General features: G+C 38.7%; 1 protein-coding gene across 2 annotated transcripts in view; it reads left to right on the top strand.

Moving 5' to 3' along the window:
- The window catches only part of BRAF (B-Raf proto-oncogene, serine/threonine kinase), a 75,923-nt gene extending 59,380 nt beyond the window's left edge, over positions 1-16,543 (top strand). For both annotated transcript variants that reach the window (XM_048301252.1, XM_048301253.1), the window contains 10 exons: positions 374-510; positions 1,216-1,333; positions 2,047-2,131; positions 3,610-3,786; positions 4,939-4,985; positions 5,551-5,669; positions 6,398-6,529; positions 9,199-9,333; positions 10,185-10,338; positions 15,964-16,543. In XM_048301252.1, coding sequence (XP_048157209.1) covers positions 374-510; positions 1,216-1,333; positions 2,047-2,131; positions 3,610-3,786; positions 4,939-4,985; positions 5,551-5,669; positions 6,398-6,529; positions 9,199-9,333; positions 10,185-10,338; positions 15,964-15,986 — 1,127 coding nt within the window. In that variant the 3' untranslated portion in view covers positions 15,987-16,543. The remainder of the gene's footprint in view (positions 1-373; positions 511-1,215; positions 1,334-2,046; positions 2,132-3,609; positions 3,787-4,938; positions 4,986-5,550; positions 5,670-6,397; positions 6,530-9,198; positions 9,334-10,184; positions 10,339-15,963) is intronic.
- The last annotated feature ends 342 nt before the right edge of the window (positions 16,544-16,885 follow it).

Genomic DNA, 16,885 nt, shown 5'->3' with positions numbered 1-16,885 from the left:
CAAGAACTATCAGAAGTAGATGCTGCTAACTAAAATGCTACTGTTCTTCTCAAAGAAACAAATGGAATTTAAAAAATACATTTTAAATTATTTTTTTCTTACTTAAAAAGACATTGTCCTTTTGTTAATTCATGAACAAGAGACTGGGGACTTTCTATACAGGGATGTTTGGTATAGACTTGTCTCTTCCTGAAATCAGACTTGAGCACTAATCTAATATTAGGGCAATATTCCTGTATATGTTTGTTCTTTCTTAACATTTACATTGATGTTTAGAGATACTGCATCTTAAACACAAATCTTGCAGCTAATGTCAATACATTCTTGTAAACTGCATTCTTACAGATAAAACTATCCTGTTTCTGAAATTTAGGCTCAGCTGCAGGCTTGTCTGCAACACCTCCCGCTTCTTTGCCTGGGTCACTAACCAATGTGAAAGCGTTACAGAAATCACCAGGACCCCAACGGGAAAGGAAATCATCCTCATCCTCAGAAGACAGAAATAGAATGGTAAGGGAAAGATCAGCTGTTTTCTTTTGTAGAAATATTACACAGCCATATTCCTCTCACTTTTCTTTCATCCAAGTTTTCTAAATTATTTTGAAGCTGACTATGACAATGATCAAGCCTTGAAACCGATAGATAATGGAGTGGGATAACCACTTTAAAACCACTTTAAACTAGTAAATAATTGTGGGACTGATATATAAATAATTTAAATAATTGACTGAACTCACTTTGACTAGTGTGCCTCATATTGTAATGCCACTTTCCCTTCGTATAAGAGCTTAACTTTTCCCACCATGATTCATAAACTTTGAAAGTAACGAATGTATGTAACAAATTTTTATGTAACAATTCATAAAAACATAAAAACATCCACTTATTTAAATTCACAGTTTAATATTATGATTAAGAATTTAAAATCAAATACTGCTTTCTTTTTGGTAAGCATTTCTTAATATTTTCTGGTTTTAACACTGCCAGAAAACTGTTGCAAATGTTTCATGCCAGGTAATAATTTGGCATACCTATGTCCTGAGGTTTTGTGTGCGGCTAACTTTAAAAGTCAAAAGACAACACGTGAAAAAGAAAACCCTTTTAGGACATTAATGATGGGAAATGCTGGTGAGAAATTTTTAACAAAGGAGCTGTTTTCAGAGACATTAATGCACTTGTTTTCTCCCTTTTTATTGTTTTTGCACATACATGAAGAAAACTCTTGGTCGACGGGATTCAAGTGATGATTGGGAGATACCAGATGGACAGATCACAGTTGGACAAAGGATAGGATCTGGATCATTTGGAACAGTCTACAAAGGAAAGTGGCATGGTACGTGGCCATCACAGCAAGCAGCTGTTCTTGAGGAGGTCACAGTGCCTGCCCAGGCACACCCAGCTGGACAGCAGCTTCCCAGAAACACACCTGGGGTTCTGGTGGGCACCAGGCTGAAAGGGAGCCAGCACTGTGCCCATGCCACAAAGAGGGAGGATGGGGTCCTGGGCTGCAGTAGGCATTGCCAGCAGGTTAAGGGAGGCAATCCTTCTCCTCAGCACTGGTGAGGCCACACCTGGAATGCTGGGTCCAGTTCTGGGCTCCTCAGAACAAGAGAGACATGGACATAATGGGGAGAGTGCAGTGAAGGGCAGTAAATATGATTTTTAAATTAATAAGTAGCGTGCTAAATAACTAGTGTAAGAACTTCATATTGCTTAGAAACTCAACTCTTGCATGTTCTTATGAATGGAGAAATGATTAGGGTAAAGATGAAACACAGTTAGAAAGGCAGGAAGAAGTATCCATCTTGATGAATGAGGATTTCAAATGTGTATTTTTAATAGCTTTGGCTTGGCTATGATTTCTCAGAGTAAAGTAAGAAGAGTATTTTTACATTTGACTGAATATTGACTTTTTTTTAAATTGTAGTGATTTATTTCATGTAAGCTAAAAATCAGGGTATCCCAGAATTTCTGATGCTCTGTATAGCATTTTCTCAAGAGAGGAGTATGTATCAATGGCACTTACTAAAAATTGCTGTTTTAAAGGTGATGTGGCAGTGAAAATGTTGAATGTTACAGCACCCACACCTCAACAGTTGCAGGCTTTCAAAAATGAAGTAGGAGTGCTCAGGTAAGAATATTTTTAATGGCATAAAATAATGTGTGTAGATTTGTGCTTCATTAATCATTGAATTTTAGCTCTCCATTAGAACATGTTGGTCTCACTCCTACGTGACGATGCTTCAGGCAGAAAAAATAGCCATTTAAAAATATTTCTTTGTACCCACTGCTAGTCCTTCCCTGTATGTGTTTGTCTGCACATCTGTGTTGTCAGTACATGTATGTCCAAACACTCAGGACTGGTTTTTGCTATTGTACTGCCCCCAGGGTACAGTCAAGCCTAAGTGCGAGCTGTAGGCCTTTCTTTCCTCTCATTCACATTTTGAAATTGAAGGAGAGCATGACTAATGGCTGGTTTTCAGCTACAGTACTGCCCATATTATCTGTTGTTTAATAGTTTCTGTTCAGTAACATTAATTTCTCTGAGGTTTTTTTTTTTAAATGTAATTCTCGTAAAGTAACTTCTTGATTTCCTTTTCTCATGTCTACTGCTTCTACTGTCTCAGAGGAGGTATTTGGTTTGGGTTCAGCTCTTAAAAGAAGATCCATCAGCATGATATGATAGAAAATATATTGTAAAGAAACATTACATCAAAGTACAATCTTGACTAGTGTCGAGCTTAATTCTGTTTTAAGAAACAAAATAGCAAGAAGGTTTTTACCCCTGGAAACCTGATGTGTTGACCTGGGCACCCATGCTGCAGAAGCATCCCAAATAAGCTACATGGTGAAAGGGAATGGTCAGCCTTTTACCCCAGGAAAATGTTAGTTCCAAAAACTCTTAAGCTCATGATTGTGGAAGTAGAGGCATTCTGAGGTGTGCAACTTTGGATATCTCTTCATTTTTTGGACAGAATTTTGACAGAACTTAAATCAAACATTTTAGTCCAGCTTTCTGCTGGGAGTCCCATAGATGGAGTCCAGCATTTTTGTTTGTTGGTTGTTTCAGCACTTACATAGTCACTTGTTGTATCCTTTGACCCAGACAAGGCATATAGTTGTGCCTGTAGTTGTGCCTTCTTCATTATGATTCATCATTACATAGCTTTGTGGTAGGATTTGCAGGGAGCTGCTTATTTTTTGTTTCCTCAGCAGTTACTCTCAGCATCACTTGACAAATTCTTGAACCTGAAAAAGGCACAGTCACATAGCATAGAACTGTCCTAGTCCACATTGCTGCAAGGACAAAGGCTCTGGGACACTCTGGAATCCCATGTTAATTTTTTCATGTAAGAAATCATAAAAGAGCTCTGACATTTTTCACCTACCCCAGAGTAGTTATTCCATGTTAGTATGATAAGAAAGGCTAACTTGAGGAATCATTCATTAAATGAATCTAGCAAGAGGTTATCATGTTATCTTAGTAACAGTTGAGATTGACTCAACCCCTTCTGTTTGGAAATACTTATGTAGACTGTGATAGATCTGCCTGGCTTTTCCTGATTTCCTGATCTGATTTCCTCCTGGTTCTTATTTTTTTGTAAACAGGAAAACACGACATGTGAATATCCTGCTTTTCATGGGTTATTCAACAAAACCCCAGTTGGCCATTGTTACACAATGGTGTGAAGGGTCCAGTTTGTATCACCATCTACACATCATTGAGACCAAATTTGAAATGATCAAGCTAATTGATATTGCACGACAGACTGCACAAGGCATGGAGTAAGTATTGAATTACTTGTCTGCAAATGAGCACTGGGGCAATGTTTAGTTATCCCCTTCACACTGTGGCTGCCATTGGCAAATAAGGCCAGCTCTCTGCTCACTTTGCTGAGCCCAGGGTCCTGTGTCAATCATCAAAGCATTTGGTGAAAGTATCAGAGCTCTCTAAATAGCAGGTTTCAACATCTGAAGAAAACATACCTATTTTGTTCTAAGGATTGTAAATAATCCTTACTCCCAGAGAGGGTCATTGAATTAGAATTTACAAAACTAGGCAAATATTGTGTGTCAAAATCAGAACACTGCTGTAAGACCAGAGAAATCACACTCCAGCTGAAAAACCACTATGATTGCAGTTCATTGTACCATTTTTCTACTCAGTACTCCATTACATTTTCAGTCAACAGGTGTGGAGGTGTTTGCAGCAACCAGCCTTAGCCTTCTGTTAGCCTGTGCATCTCCCCAGGCTCCATCTGTAGGTAGGGGAGATGCAGAAGCTGTTTTATGAACACGATTCAAAGCAGAGACACAAACTGGGGCTTTTCCCGCAGTTTTGTGCCAATCTCATTGACTAAACAAAGAGCCATGGGAGACTAGTTGCCTAATTCAGGCTGTATCTGCTGTGGGGCAAGTACACTCCCCTGTGTTCCCTGCCATCTGTTTATCCAGGCTGCAGTCAGGGGATCTTTTTTCCACTCCTCTACTAAAAAGCAGTCAGTGTATCTGAGTACACACTGAGACTGGGAAAAACATTTAGCTCCTGCAATTTAGAAACACCTTATCTAAAGCTGTGACGGGCTCACAAAGTGTCTTGACAGTCACCATTAAGGCTGGAAGGCAGAACTTTCAGCATGGAATTGCATAAAAAAATTACTGAAGTTCTTTTTACTGTGAATATTGAGTTAGTATTGAAAAGCAGAAGTTGGAGCATAATTGTTATTCATCAGTAGCATCAGATTTGAGCTGAAAATTTTTAATTTTTTTTTTCCTGTGAATGTTGCAGAAACTGTTATGGGTAACCAAAGTTTTACTACCTGCATAAATGTGCAGTTTGAATGTCTACAGAATTTATGTTTCAGTAGTACAGTGAATTTTGAGTTGTTGATTAGTGAGTATTACCTAACCCACCTGATCTGTGATATTACTTTTCAGTTATTTGCATGCCAAGTCAATCATCCACAGAGACCTCAAGAGTAATAGTATCCTTTCCCAGAGCTGTAAATCTGGAAAGCGAAAGCGTTCTTCGTTGTTTTTTATTTTTTTTTTCTGCCAGAAATTAACTTACTGATGTGAAAAGCTGTTCATGTGTGAATATTTGCCAAAAAGAAATTTTGTTGAGAAGGGGTAATATCACTAGTAACAAAATAAGAGATGCTTACTATGTCTTTTGATTTGATTGCAATAACATAGGGAGTTTTAGTTGATATCACAAAGATTTTTCTGCATCCTTTGGTTTCTTCATGTAATGAAAGATTATGTGAGCTGGCTCATGGAACATTTTCAGCTTTTCTCATACTTGGCACTTCAAGAAGGCCACCTGGCCATGGTCTGTTCAGCACTGGCCCAGTCATTACTTATGTAACCCTTACATGCCATAATTCACCATGCTGGCTGCCTAACACCTGTGTGATATGGAAACCTTCTTCAGTGACAGTGAATGGTTAAAACTGTCGTGTTCGTGTTGCAAATTTGTACCTGTTTATTGCTTTTTTTAGGACAGGCACAGCACAGCTTGTCTGTTTTCCCTTAACATTCCCCCCTTAGATATTTTTCTTCATGAAGACCTCACAGTAAAAATAGGTGATTTTGGTCTAGCTACAGTGAAGTCACGATGGAGTGGATCCCAACAGTTTGAACAGTTGTCTGGTTCCATTCTATGGATGGTAAGCAAGGGGGAAATGGTGAGCTTGTTTCAACAAATTTATTTACCTTTGGCCAAAGTTTCTGCTTCTATGCCTCTGGCATGCTGGCTTAAGCTGGGAAAGACAAGCAGTAATGCAAAGTAGTAAATGAATGTTTTTCAGTTCTTCTTTAAGCATGTGTTTTCCAGTAGTCAGGAGAAAAACTTCAGTGTCTCCATCTTTTATTCTGAGGTTTAAACTGAAGTGAAAATGGTGGCTAAGGAAAAAGAGTATCATTAATCCAGGGCTGAGAAGGTGAGAAAAGCCTTGCAAAACATCCTGCAAAAGAGTAGAGGAACTAGCTCAGCGAAAAGTAAGATGGTCTTAAGTTTTAAGGATTCAAGAAGAGTTACTTCATACTGCAATCTCCTGTGCAGCTCTACTTCCTCCTTTTCTCCCTGGAAAAAATTAAGTTCTGTTCGCTGACATTATTTTAAGTGTCATTAGAATTACAGTTTCTAAATACCTTCTCAGCCTGGACAAGGTCATTTTGATCTGTCATAGAGGAGTAAAAGGGATCAGCAAGCTGAAATGAAGCAGTGAATTTTGAGATTCATGTCAACATCCACTCTGTCTTAGGACCCAGTAACATCTGAAGGCAAGAGTGGGCCTTGCACCTGTACCCTGGACAAGTCCATATTTGTTCCTGGTATGTGAGGTGCAGCACAACGTAGAGAAATAAAAACTAATTCTTGCCTTTTATGATACAGGCACCAGAAGTTATTAGGATGCAAGATAAAAACCCATATAGCTTTCAGTCGGATGTGTATGCGTTTGGGATTGTTCTCTATGAATTGATGACTGGACAGTTGCCATACTCCAACATCAACAACAGGGACCAGGTAAGGGGAGGCATTGGCTTCAGTCAAGTGTAGCCTGAAACACAGATTGATTCAGCCTTGGGTGGTGAACATTCTAATGTTCTGTGTGTTTGGTGTTTCTGATTCTGATGCTGTGAGATGACATTTCTGCATTTTCTAGATCTGCCTCAGCCACATAGCAGCAATTTACTTACTTCTCTTGAGGTATTTTTTGTGTTCTTTTTATTTTAAATATAGATTTTCAGCTTCTGAACGGGTTGCCAGGATACTTATTAGGGAGAGAGCAGATTACTTAATAATGATCTAGTTTAGAATAGTTCTGCAAAGTGATCCCCCATATATGTGTTCAGTTATTCCTCTTGTCCCCCCCACCCCTCCACTTGCAGTGAATAACAAATAGTGCAGCTACAGGATTGACAAAACAGAAGAGCAGTCATCTCACCGAATGTTTTGTATTCATTTCTACTTTGAGAGAGCACACACACCATCTAACTGAATTGCAGGATACCAGCATTTCTCAAATCCTGCTTGATGGAGTATATAACTTTCCAGAGTGTGGGAATCCTGTAAGAAGATTACTTAATTGTTAACAAATATTCCTTAAGTCTTAATGATCCCACACGCTGTAATACATCTCCACAGGATAGGCACGTTTGGGAAGGCATACCTGATCCATTATTTCTGTCTAACCTGAAAATAGTATCTGTGCATCAAGATCTTCGGTGTAAACTATTCTGTGTCTGAGCAGTGATGTATTTATGTTGCTTCTGTGTCCTCATCCCTTGTTTTTTCACTGTCAGTACTTGAGAATTGAAACCATAGCAACGTTCATCTGTGAATGCCGTTTTACAAGGCTGCTTCCATATCTGCCAGAACACTTCATCCCAATTCATCAAATTTGGAATGACTCCTTTTTAATTTTTTTTTTTTCTTTTTTGTAATTTTGGTTTTGCCTTTTGAAAGAAAGGAGACGTCTGGATTCCTGGCCAGATGGATCCAGCCTTCTAAAAACAGTATTTGGCCTTGTTTAGCTTTTACCTTTTGAGATCTGAAAGATGAACCCAGTGATGTGGTTGCTTACAGGGAAGTGCTGAAACAAATTTTAAAATGCAAGTGAAGCCAACATGTAAGATGTGATCTAATATCTTGAGTTTTGTCACTCCTTGTCTATTATCTGAGAAGTTGTGAATATTCTTCACTCTCTGGTGTATCTACATAAGCTACTCTGACACAACCAAGCTTCTTAGTGAGCAAAGTGTCATTCTTGTTATACCTCAGAGTGTTTCTCTCACTTTAACAGATTTTTCTAGACTGTTCTTGTAGTGATACTCTCTTTTCTCTGGTTTAAAATAAAAGATTAGCCCCTATATTATTTGTAAAGAAACTATTTAAAACATAAACAGTAATGAATTTTGAATAATTTCAACTTGTACCATTATTTAGAAAATACTAGCTGCTAGATAATGATAAGTCTGATTCCAGTAGAGGTAAGGGATGCAGTACACAAGTCTCTACTACAAAATCCTGCTCTGGCACATGGGGATTTCTAAAGAAACCATATGGGAGTTTTCTGTTCCTCCTTGATGCCAGCACAGATGCGACTGAAGCACAAAGTTAAAAAAGGACTAGGATTGTGTTAGTATAAATAACGTGTACAGCATGCTTGAGATGTGAGGGTTTTCTGTTGGTGTTTTTTTTCCCTAGTGTCAAGGTATGAAATAGTTGCATTTCATTAGACAGAGGGTGTGGTATACCTGCTGGGTCTGAGTACTCAGAAAAGGCAGTGATTACTGCTGCAGCATGAATGGGTCTATGATTAGCTGGTTTGGGAGGGCTTTTTAGTGTCAGTGCTACTGCAGTACTCAAACCACGTTACAATTGACCTTGGCTTGACATAATGATGTTTGATGGTTTTTTATATATACAAGAGATGATTAACCATATTTGTTTTGTTTTCCTGCTTCCTATCTTTGTTGTTTACTTTGTTTTATGCTTAAGTTTTATCCTTAGGTGAAATATAACATGGCCTTCCATGTTCAAAGAATTACTGTAAAAATACCAAGCCTGTCTGTCTCCTCTTCTACAGAGAAGAGGCAGTTTCTCTTTTTCTTTTGTGGGTTTTTTTTTTTTTCCTATTTTTTTGTGGAAGTGGGGGAGGTGGTCAGATGTCAAGAATAAGCTTTTGTGTTGGAAAAGTATACGATGGAATTAATTCTCAGAAGGTGAAGGGTTTTAATATCCGAAGTCCATGTGTTTCTTAAAATACCTTTCAATGTGAAGTTGTTTTTGATTTGTAATATAAAACAGAATATTTCTTTTTACAGAATCTTTATTTTTAGACATTCTGTTGCTGCCACAGAGTTGCTTATTCTTGTTTTTTGTCAGTTTTTGATACCATAGAACCATTCCTTAGATGGTTATTGCTATAAATGGTAACCATTTACTAGTGTTCAAGTTTCACAGAAATCTCCCTGAGGAGGAGGAAAGATCTGATTTTTTTTCTCTGTACTGAATAGGTTAGCAAGGATTACTCTAAGAAATTTGTCAATTCCAATACCAGATAATGCTTCCTGGGAGCAGAAAGCTTGCTGCTGCAGCTGAAATAGTCTAGCAAAATGTTCACCTTTTGTTACTGTTTATTTTATCAACTCAGCTTCTTCCTCTTTCATCTTTTTTCCCCTTAAATAAAGATAATTTTTATGGTGGGACGAGGATACCTATCTCCAGACCTCAGCAAAGTACGGAGCAACTGTCCAAAAGCTATGAAGAGACTAATGGCAGAATGCTTAAAAAAGAAAAGAGATGAGAGACCCCTTTTTCCACAGGTGAGAAATGTTCCTCTTTAGCTTTCAACAGACTTTACAATTCAAAGTTGTGAACTCACTGGCCAGTGAAAAATTTTTTTGATTAGTGCTATAGCAGGATTTCATAAGAGCACTGGTTCGGTACCTGGTTAGTTCTATTTAATTAGAAATGCTCATTTTAATTTCAAAATGCAGGTATTAAAATGACCTGTGTATTTGGAAAAGTATTTACATGTTGGAGAAAGTTTCAGCTGGGAGATAATGGAAGTAATAGGCACAGTTAGACACACAAATTAGTACTTGGTATATGTGCTCAGAAATGTGTACACTGCCCTCGTTGCTCTCCCCCAAGTTTCATGAGGGGAAACCGATAGTTTTGCCACAAAACTTGATTTTTATCATGCCTGCTGAGGAAGGTTTGGGTTGAAAAAGCTTGAGGAGGAGGAGGGCAGTAATCTGATTTTTTCTGTTTTAAATGTAACCAAATCGTTTTCGAAAGATAAGGAGCTCCCCCTGCTGACTTTGCGGTGAATGTTATTAAGCAAAATGCTGCCGGAGCTGGGTTTGTTTGCAGCAATGGCAGGTACGGGTACTAGGGCACAGACAAGGAGCCCAATAAAAAGCAAGGGTTTTCACTGTGCTTAGAGGGAATCGGTGTGTCTTTATAAACGGGGAAATTCCCCAACTGTCCTTTTTAACTTCCTTAGAATATAAACATCAAGAGTGCAGTGCAAAAAGCTGTATTTGAAAAATTCTTTTTTTAGTATGTGTTTAAATATTTTTCTGTAGTGAATTGATATTGTGCCTTTGGTTGTAAGAGAGAGTTACATCTTTGGAACACCAGGTTTGATCACTTATTTTCTATGTTTTAGATTCTTGCCTCCATTGAGCTTCTGGCCCGGTCATTGCCAAAAATTCACCGCAGTGCATCTGAGCCCTCATTGAACCGAGCTGGCTTCCAGACAGAGGATTTTAGTCTATATGCTTGTGCTTCTCCAAAAACACCCATCCAAGCAGGGGGATACGGTGGGTTTCCAGTGCACTGAAACAAAATGTGAAAGCATGTGCCTGTGTGTCCGTGTGCTGGTGTGTCCTGTGAATGCAAGGTGCTTTTTCTCAGTTCCTACCAGCTCCAATTCTAAGGTTTACTGAGGGAACAAAGACTCACTTCCTAACACTGGGCATTGAATGTTCCCAGCACAGAGTCTGTGTTGGTAACGAGTGCCCTGGGAACAGCTGGCACAAGAAGAACTGTAATGTCACATAAGAGACATGGGAAAAGTCACTTCAAAACAAGCAAAAATCTTCTTAAGGTCATCAGGTGTCATTTTTGCCTAGTTTATTGATTGGAATTAGTTACTCAGGAGTGTATTTGATTTTAATCTACTCGAGCTGTGGTGGTGTGTTGTTTTGGGTTTTGGTTTTTTTTTTTACTTCAGTTGAGGTCATTATATTTGAGCAATAAGCTTTAGATTCTTCATTTCATAGTGCTACTCATGTGGGAAACACTTGGAAAAATAAACTTAGCTTCAAAGCTGAACACAGCCAAAACTTTATTGTGGTCAGCAGAAGTAAGCAGATACAACACAGAATCCAAAGAAAGCCCTGAATTACATGTGACTCTTATCTTGAAAGTTGAAGTTTAAATTAGTGCTGTTCAGGGAACATCTCTTCCCGCAGAAGAGTGGTGAATGGGTTGGGGTTTTCTTATGTTACATTTTTCCCTAAGTGTTCTGACCTGCTATAGTTTAGACCATCTCCAAATGTTCTGTTACAATGCAACACAGAAGAGATTCTGAATCCACTTTTGCCAAGCTGCAAGGCTATTACTGGTAATGGTGCCTGTATCCTTCAATTAGCACGGATTTCAAAATTTAAAAAAACATTTTAAATCTCAAGCATGACCAAATGCTTTAAGAAAAAAATGCTGCTAACACCTGTAATAGGAAAAGATGATTTGAAAAAACAGTTTTGTTCATGGAAATCAGTGTTATACCACGAATTTTGTTAAGATGAAAGGTGTTAATTATTTTAATATTGTTAAGAATACACTGAACATGCTTCTCTTCGGTGACAAATTGATTTTCTCACTTCCATGTAAAAGCTGCTAGTTTGACTAGGCAGAAGTGAATCAGTTAGACTAGATATCTAACTGAGAAAGTTAGATACCTTACCAAAATCCTGCCAGCTCACTTTGGAGACTGTATTTTTCTCTGAAGCATTGCTCAGAAACAAGTGCGTCAGAGTAGTGGTTCAGGTTATATCAGCCTTTGATGTCAGATACAAAAAAAAAAGATGTACTGACAGTGTTCTTGCATGTTTTGAGATGAGGTATGTGGTTTTACTTGGATTAAGCTGCTGAACTGTTAATTTTCACAGATTACTCTGCATTAGAAACAATCTATTGCTGCTCTTGTTAGGACTTCAAGGGCCAGGAGTGTTCATAGTGGCTTCTGATTTACATACTCGTGGAGAAGTTTGCATGTTGCTAGCAATACGTTTTTGAAATAGATCAGGAATTCCAAAATGTTTTGGTTTTCTGCTGTCTGGCAGCTGAGCCTTTTAAAATGGGAAGCAGAGTTAGCTTGAAGAGGTATAGGCAATTTTTACATTTTCTGGATGGATTATAATGGTCTTTTTGGCTTCTGCAGTTTGAATAGTTTGGGAACTAACTTTTCTCATTTTCTTAGTCAAGAAAATTTAGCTGTTGAAATCTCTCTCTATGGAAATAGTTCTGGAGGACAGAAGTTGTTATTGTTACAGAAAATCTGTTTCCCATGTTCCTGGTAGCTTCACTTCATTTTGGCAGGCTTACCTTAAAATGAAAACAGGGCTTAAGTGTTGTTTTCCTCTCTCATTCTTTATGTATCTATTCTGGCAGTGATGAGGAGTGCTTCCAAAGCTGTGGGGTATGGTACTCAGTACAGAGCAACAGGATGCTACTGGGTCTCCTGCAGAATCTAGAAATGGGGCATCCCACACAGAAAAGTCTTAACCACACAGGGAGTTGCAGAGAGTGCAGAACCATCACCATTGCCCTGCCCATGCTTATTCTTTTTCAGGTCTGCCAGATCAGTTCAAACCAGTTATTCCTCGGCGTAGTGCTATCCTTCTTGTTGTGAAGATTGTTCATCTGTGCTTTAGGAGCTACAGTTATAGGGGGGGAAAGTGCTTCCATCCTTAGGCACGTTTGGCCCCATTTCTGCTGTATGGTCAGTGCATTCTTCCTGTGTCACCTGTTCTTACACACTGAGCATTTTGGGGTCCGTGGCCATCATGTGATCTTAGCTCCTCCCTAAACATTTTATGGAGCCTAAAAGGAGGCTGTGTTTTGTGAATCATTAACTTTATCTGACAGAGAGGCATTTAGAGGCCTCATTTCTGTAAGTTGTAATTGCTGCTTCAGTGAGATTTGGGAGTATCTGTGGGGTGAAGATGCCTAACTACACCTGTGGATTTGGGTCAGAGTTCTTAAAAGTGCTACTCAGCTGTATTGTTTAGAAACAGATACCTTTTGGTTCAGAAAACAGGCCTGTAGGATCCTAGGTTTTTCTAGAGGAGTAATTTATACTAGGTGAGATTCCTTTTTATTTTACTTCCCTATGTATCAGTAGAGAAACAAAATCTGTCTTGGTATCTTCAACAGGTTTCAAAATTTTACTTACCCAGTGGATAGTATCTATACTAAAGATGAGCACAAGGTCCAACAGAAAACTACCTCTTTTTTTTTTTTTTTTTTTCTGTGTCTGTGAATGTGATGCAGGCATGGTGTTGGAATCTGGTGTTTCCCTTCGGGAAGTCAGTCAGTCTCTACTTCAGTAGATAAGGCTGGCACAGGCCTGGAAAGGAACCATTCTTCTCCTTATGATTCTCCTGAGAAACATGGCATCTACCCCAGGATAAGGAGTACAGTTATGATGTGTGTATACCTTAGTAACCTCATGAATTTAGGTAACTTACAAATTTGTGAGAGTACAGGATGGTAGCTGCATTTTAAATCCTTCCAGGAATCAGGGGCAACAGGTTCACTCAGAACATGCCCTTGTTAATATATAGTTGGAGGCAACGTGAAAGATCTTGATCATCTTTTTAGTACTGATTTTTTGAAAGTGTGCATTTAAAATAGTTTCCACTTGCTCTGCATGAGATGAGCATGAAAAGACTGTAGTAGCTGACTTGAAAGGCATTTATAAGAAGTGTGTATTTTCAGATGCTATCCATTCTTTGGAAAGGAACTGCTTTGCTACCAGTCAAAGCAAGTATGCAGTTCTGCTTGATAAAAAAGCACCTCAGATATCTGGCTCACAATGAATATAAATATCTGGGTTTTTTTCACGTAGCAAGTTGCTAAGCATGTGGTTTCATAGCTTGATGTGGATAGGTATAGCCATGTACATACCTCACCTAGGGAAAGCTGTCACTGGCAAGTGCATTTTATACATGTTCAACCTACATAATCCCCTTATTAGATGACCATGTTACCTATTTTGGTCTCCTGTTGATTTGAGATCAGATTAACACTGCAATTTTGAAAGGGAGATTTAGCATTAGCTTGTCAAAGAAAATGTATTTGCTAAGGTTTCATTTAAATGGCAGGAAAGTCTGAAAATTACCTTTTTAAAGCTACCATTCTATCTCAAATAATTCTTTACTTCTGGTGCTGTTTTTCCATTGCCCTTTCCCAATTAAAGGTTCATCTTTTTTTTTTTTTTTCTGAAATCCCTATATGACTATTAAAATCTGAATTATTACCAGAAATGGGCAGAAGGACAAGATGAGTAATGAGGGAGCAATCTCTTGTTTATAAATTGATCTTTAATCAGCAGTTTAGAAAGGCAGACTGAAAAATAAATAGGGCATGTTTTGAAAGTGCAGCTAAGCATGAATGTCACACTTAAAAATTGGCCTCACAGGCAATACTTGATGACTTTTTTGTCCTTCTCTTAAAAGAAAACATGTACAAAACTTGAGGCGTTTCTAGAAGATACTGTGAAGAGAATTGGAAGGTCAGTGAAATGTAGCAGAAGGAAACAAGGAAAAATGATCCAATATTTAGAGTATTTAGAGCAGGAGTTTCATCTGTTGGTGGAACTAGTAAAATAGGCAATTAGATCCATCATGAAGCTTTTATTCTACTGTTGTTATAACTTCAGGCTGCCATCACAGTCTATAAAGACACACAGAGGTTGAGGTCTATCACAACTCCCTGTGCCACCCTTACTTTGGACTTCAGGTGTACTCCCTTCTCATTTCCTACAAGACACAGTCCTTTCCCTGCTTTCTTGAAGTTCCCTTAGAACTGGGTCAGTTGTTCCTCCCAGGCCTTTTAGATGCCTTCCCCCTCCTAGTGCGGACTGCTGACTGCTCTTCTTGGTTCTCCTCTTTGTAGAGGCAAGGCATTCCACAGAATTAATGCTATAAGCCTAGAATTTTGTTTGCAGGGATGTTTCTCTTTTGTTCCCAATATTCAGAATAAGAATCTTGAGAAAAAACAAAGCCAACAATACAGTCACTCTTGAAAAGATGGAAGGACACCAGATAGGGAGCAGCTGTTTGAATGTAATGGCTTTCAATACACTTGTGTTGAACAGAACAAAGGCTCTCTTATGTCTGCTTATCATTCCTTCAGTATGGAGAAAGCTCAGAGAAGTGCTGTCAAGAAAGTGGCATAAACTAACCCAAAATGCATATGAAGCCCAACATGGGAAAGTTATATGTATGTTTCTTTTCTTTTTCCTGAGTCCTTTTGATTATGCTTAGTTAGACATCCCTCACTAAAAATCCTATAGAATACAATTTCTTTGTGGGTGGCAGGGAAATTTCTTTTATTAAAGTATAGTATTAAGAGGATTAATACCTTAGACTCAGCTTCTCTTCAGTCTCTGTCAGACTCCTTAAAGACTTTGGGCAGCAGTTTTACTCTGTGCCATAGTTGCATCCCCTCAGAAGTGGGGCTACAAGTCTGTCTCACGGCATGGTGCCACTAAATAAATTATGTAGGATTTCAGGACATCATCACATGTGAAAGCACTGCATATGATTATTCAGTAATTCTGAAGGAAGCATGGAGTTGCTTTGTTATGTTCCATGTTAGTGAGGCCTAATTTCTGGTCTGGGATTGAGTAGACAATTCTTACATTTCTCTCAGTAGGTTGCTATGTTGGTCTCTAAACCAAATCCTAGCACTCTGTAACACTGGTTTTCTATTCAGGCACTTTACTTTTTACAGTCTTTAAAGCGTAATGGATGTGTCATGTAGTTCTTTGTTATTAAAGTAGTTTTACAACAGACCAGAAACTAGTTTGCAGTTGGATGCATTTATTGAAACTGTTGCTTCTCAGGAGGACATATGTGCAATAAGGAATCTAACGTAAAATTAAGCTGACACGTTTAATTTTCTAAGTGCATGATGACTTAGACTTTGCTTGAACTTTCACTTTCTTGGGAAGAATGGGTATGGCTTGCTTTCAAGAAATCCTTTGTTGGTTAAATATGCTGGGTCTGTATTCAATGTTCTCTCACTGTGTATTCTCTTGTGCTTTAATTTTAACAGTTTGCATTTTTTAACATCTTTTATATTCAACCTGATGTTCAACTAGTCTAGTAACTGAAATCACCTTTTTAAACCAAGCTCTTGTTCTCCCTCTACAGGAGAATTTGCAGCGTTCAAGTAGCCACAGCACCATGGCAGCACCCACTCTGTTATTTAAGTCTTGTGTTCCTACAGTTTCTTAACATCAAAACTCCATTCTGCTCCGCAAAACCTAAAGTAATTTAGAAAAGATATCCATAAGCTTAAAAGTGGAGCAGAATGGAACTGCCAGTCCAACACAATGGGAAAAAGTACCTTTTTGGGAACCAGAGTCCTCTGCTGCCAGTGTTTCTCCTTCAACACAAACCACCACGTGCATTCGGAGACCCGCAGTGGCTGCCTGTGCCGTTGGCCTCATTCCCAGGAGAGAGGAGAGGGCGCTCGTGGTGTGCCTGTGGTGCTCGGGCGTGAGGGGATGGAGCTGCTGCTGCTGCTGCTGCAACTTAGGAGACTTGCTTTGGATGGTCTGCCGGTCGGCTTTCTCCCTCTAACAGTGTAACCATCAGAGGCTGAACGTCTGATGAGTGCTAATTTCAGAGAATCATTTTCCATTCTGATCCTTTTTTTCCTGGTGTACTTACTGATTTATGGACAACGCAGTATCCCCTTTTCACTGTATTACAGTGTCAAACACCTCAATCTGTGTATATTACTGGGTTTTATTCCTTTAAAATTAAAAGTGTGGGGCAGTGGGAGCTGGAGATGTTATTCTGAAGGCAGAGTGGTTCATCTGAAGGAAAAGGGGATGCTGCCACACCTCTTCTTCAGATTTACTTTACCACTTCTTAAAAAGAACAAACAACAACCACCATCCTTAACTTTTTTCCTTTTCCAGTATTTTCTTGGTGTGTGCATATACATCTTATTGAAGGATTAGGTCAATCCTTCTTTTGTTGGTCCAGCAACAAACTGAAGTTTAAAAAAAATGTAGCGAGATTGTCCTCTCTTTTATTTTTTTTGTATCATATGATACAATGTATT

The sequence above is a fragment of the Corvus hawaiiensis genome, chromosome 4, assembly GCF_020740725.1.
Source record: "Corvus hawaiiensis isolate bCorHaw1 chromosome 4, bCorHaw1.pri.cur, whole genome shotgun sequence".
In the NCBI taxonomy this organism is placed as follows: domain Eukaryota; kingdom Metazoa; phylum Chordata; class Aves; order Passeriformes; family Corvidae; genus Corvus; species Corvus hawaiiensis.
The sequence above is the reverse complement of the archived record's forward strand: the minus strand, read 5'-3'. Positions and strand labels throughout refer to the sequence as shown.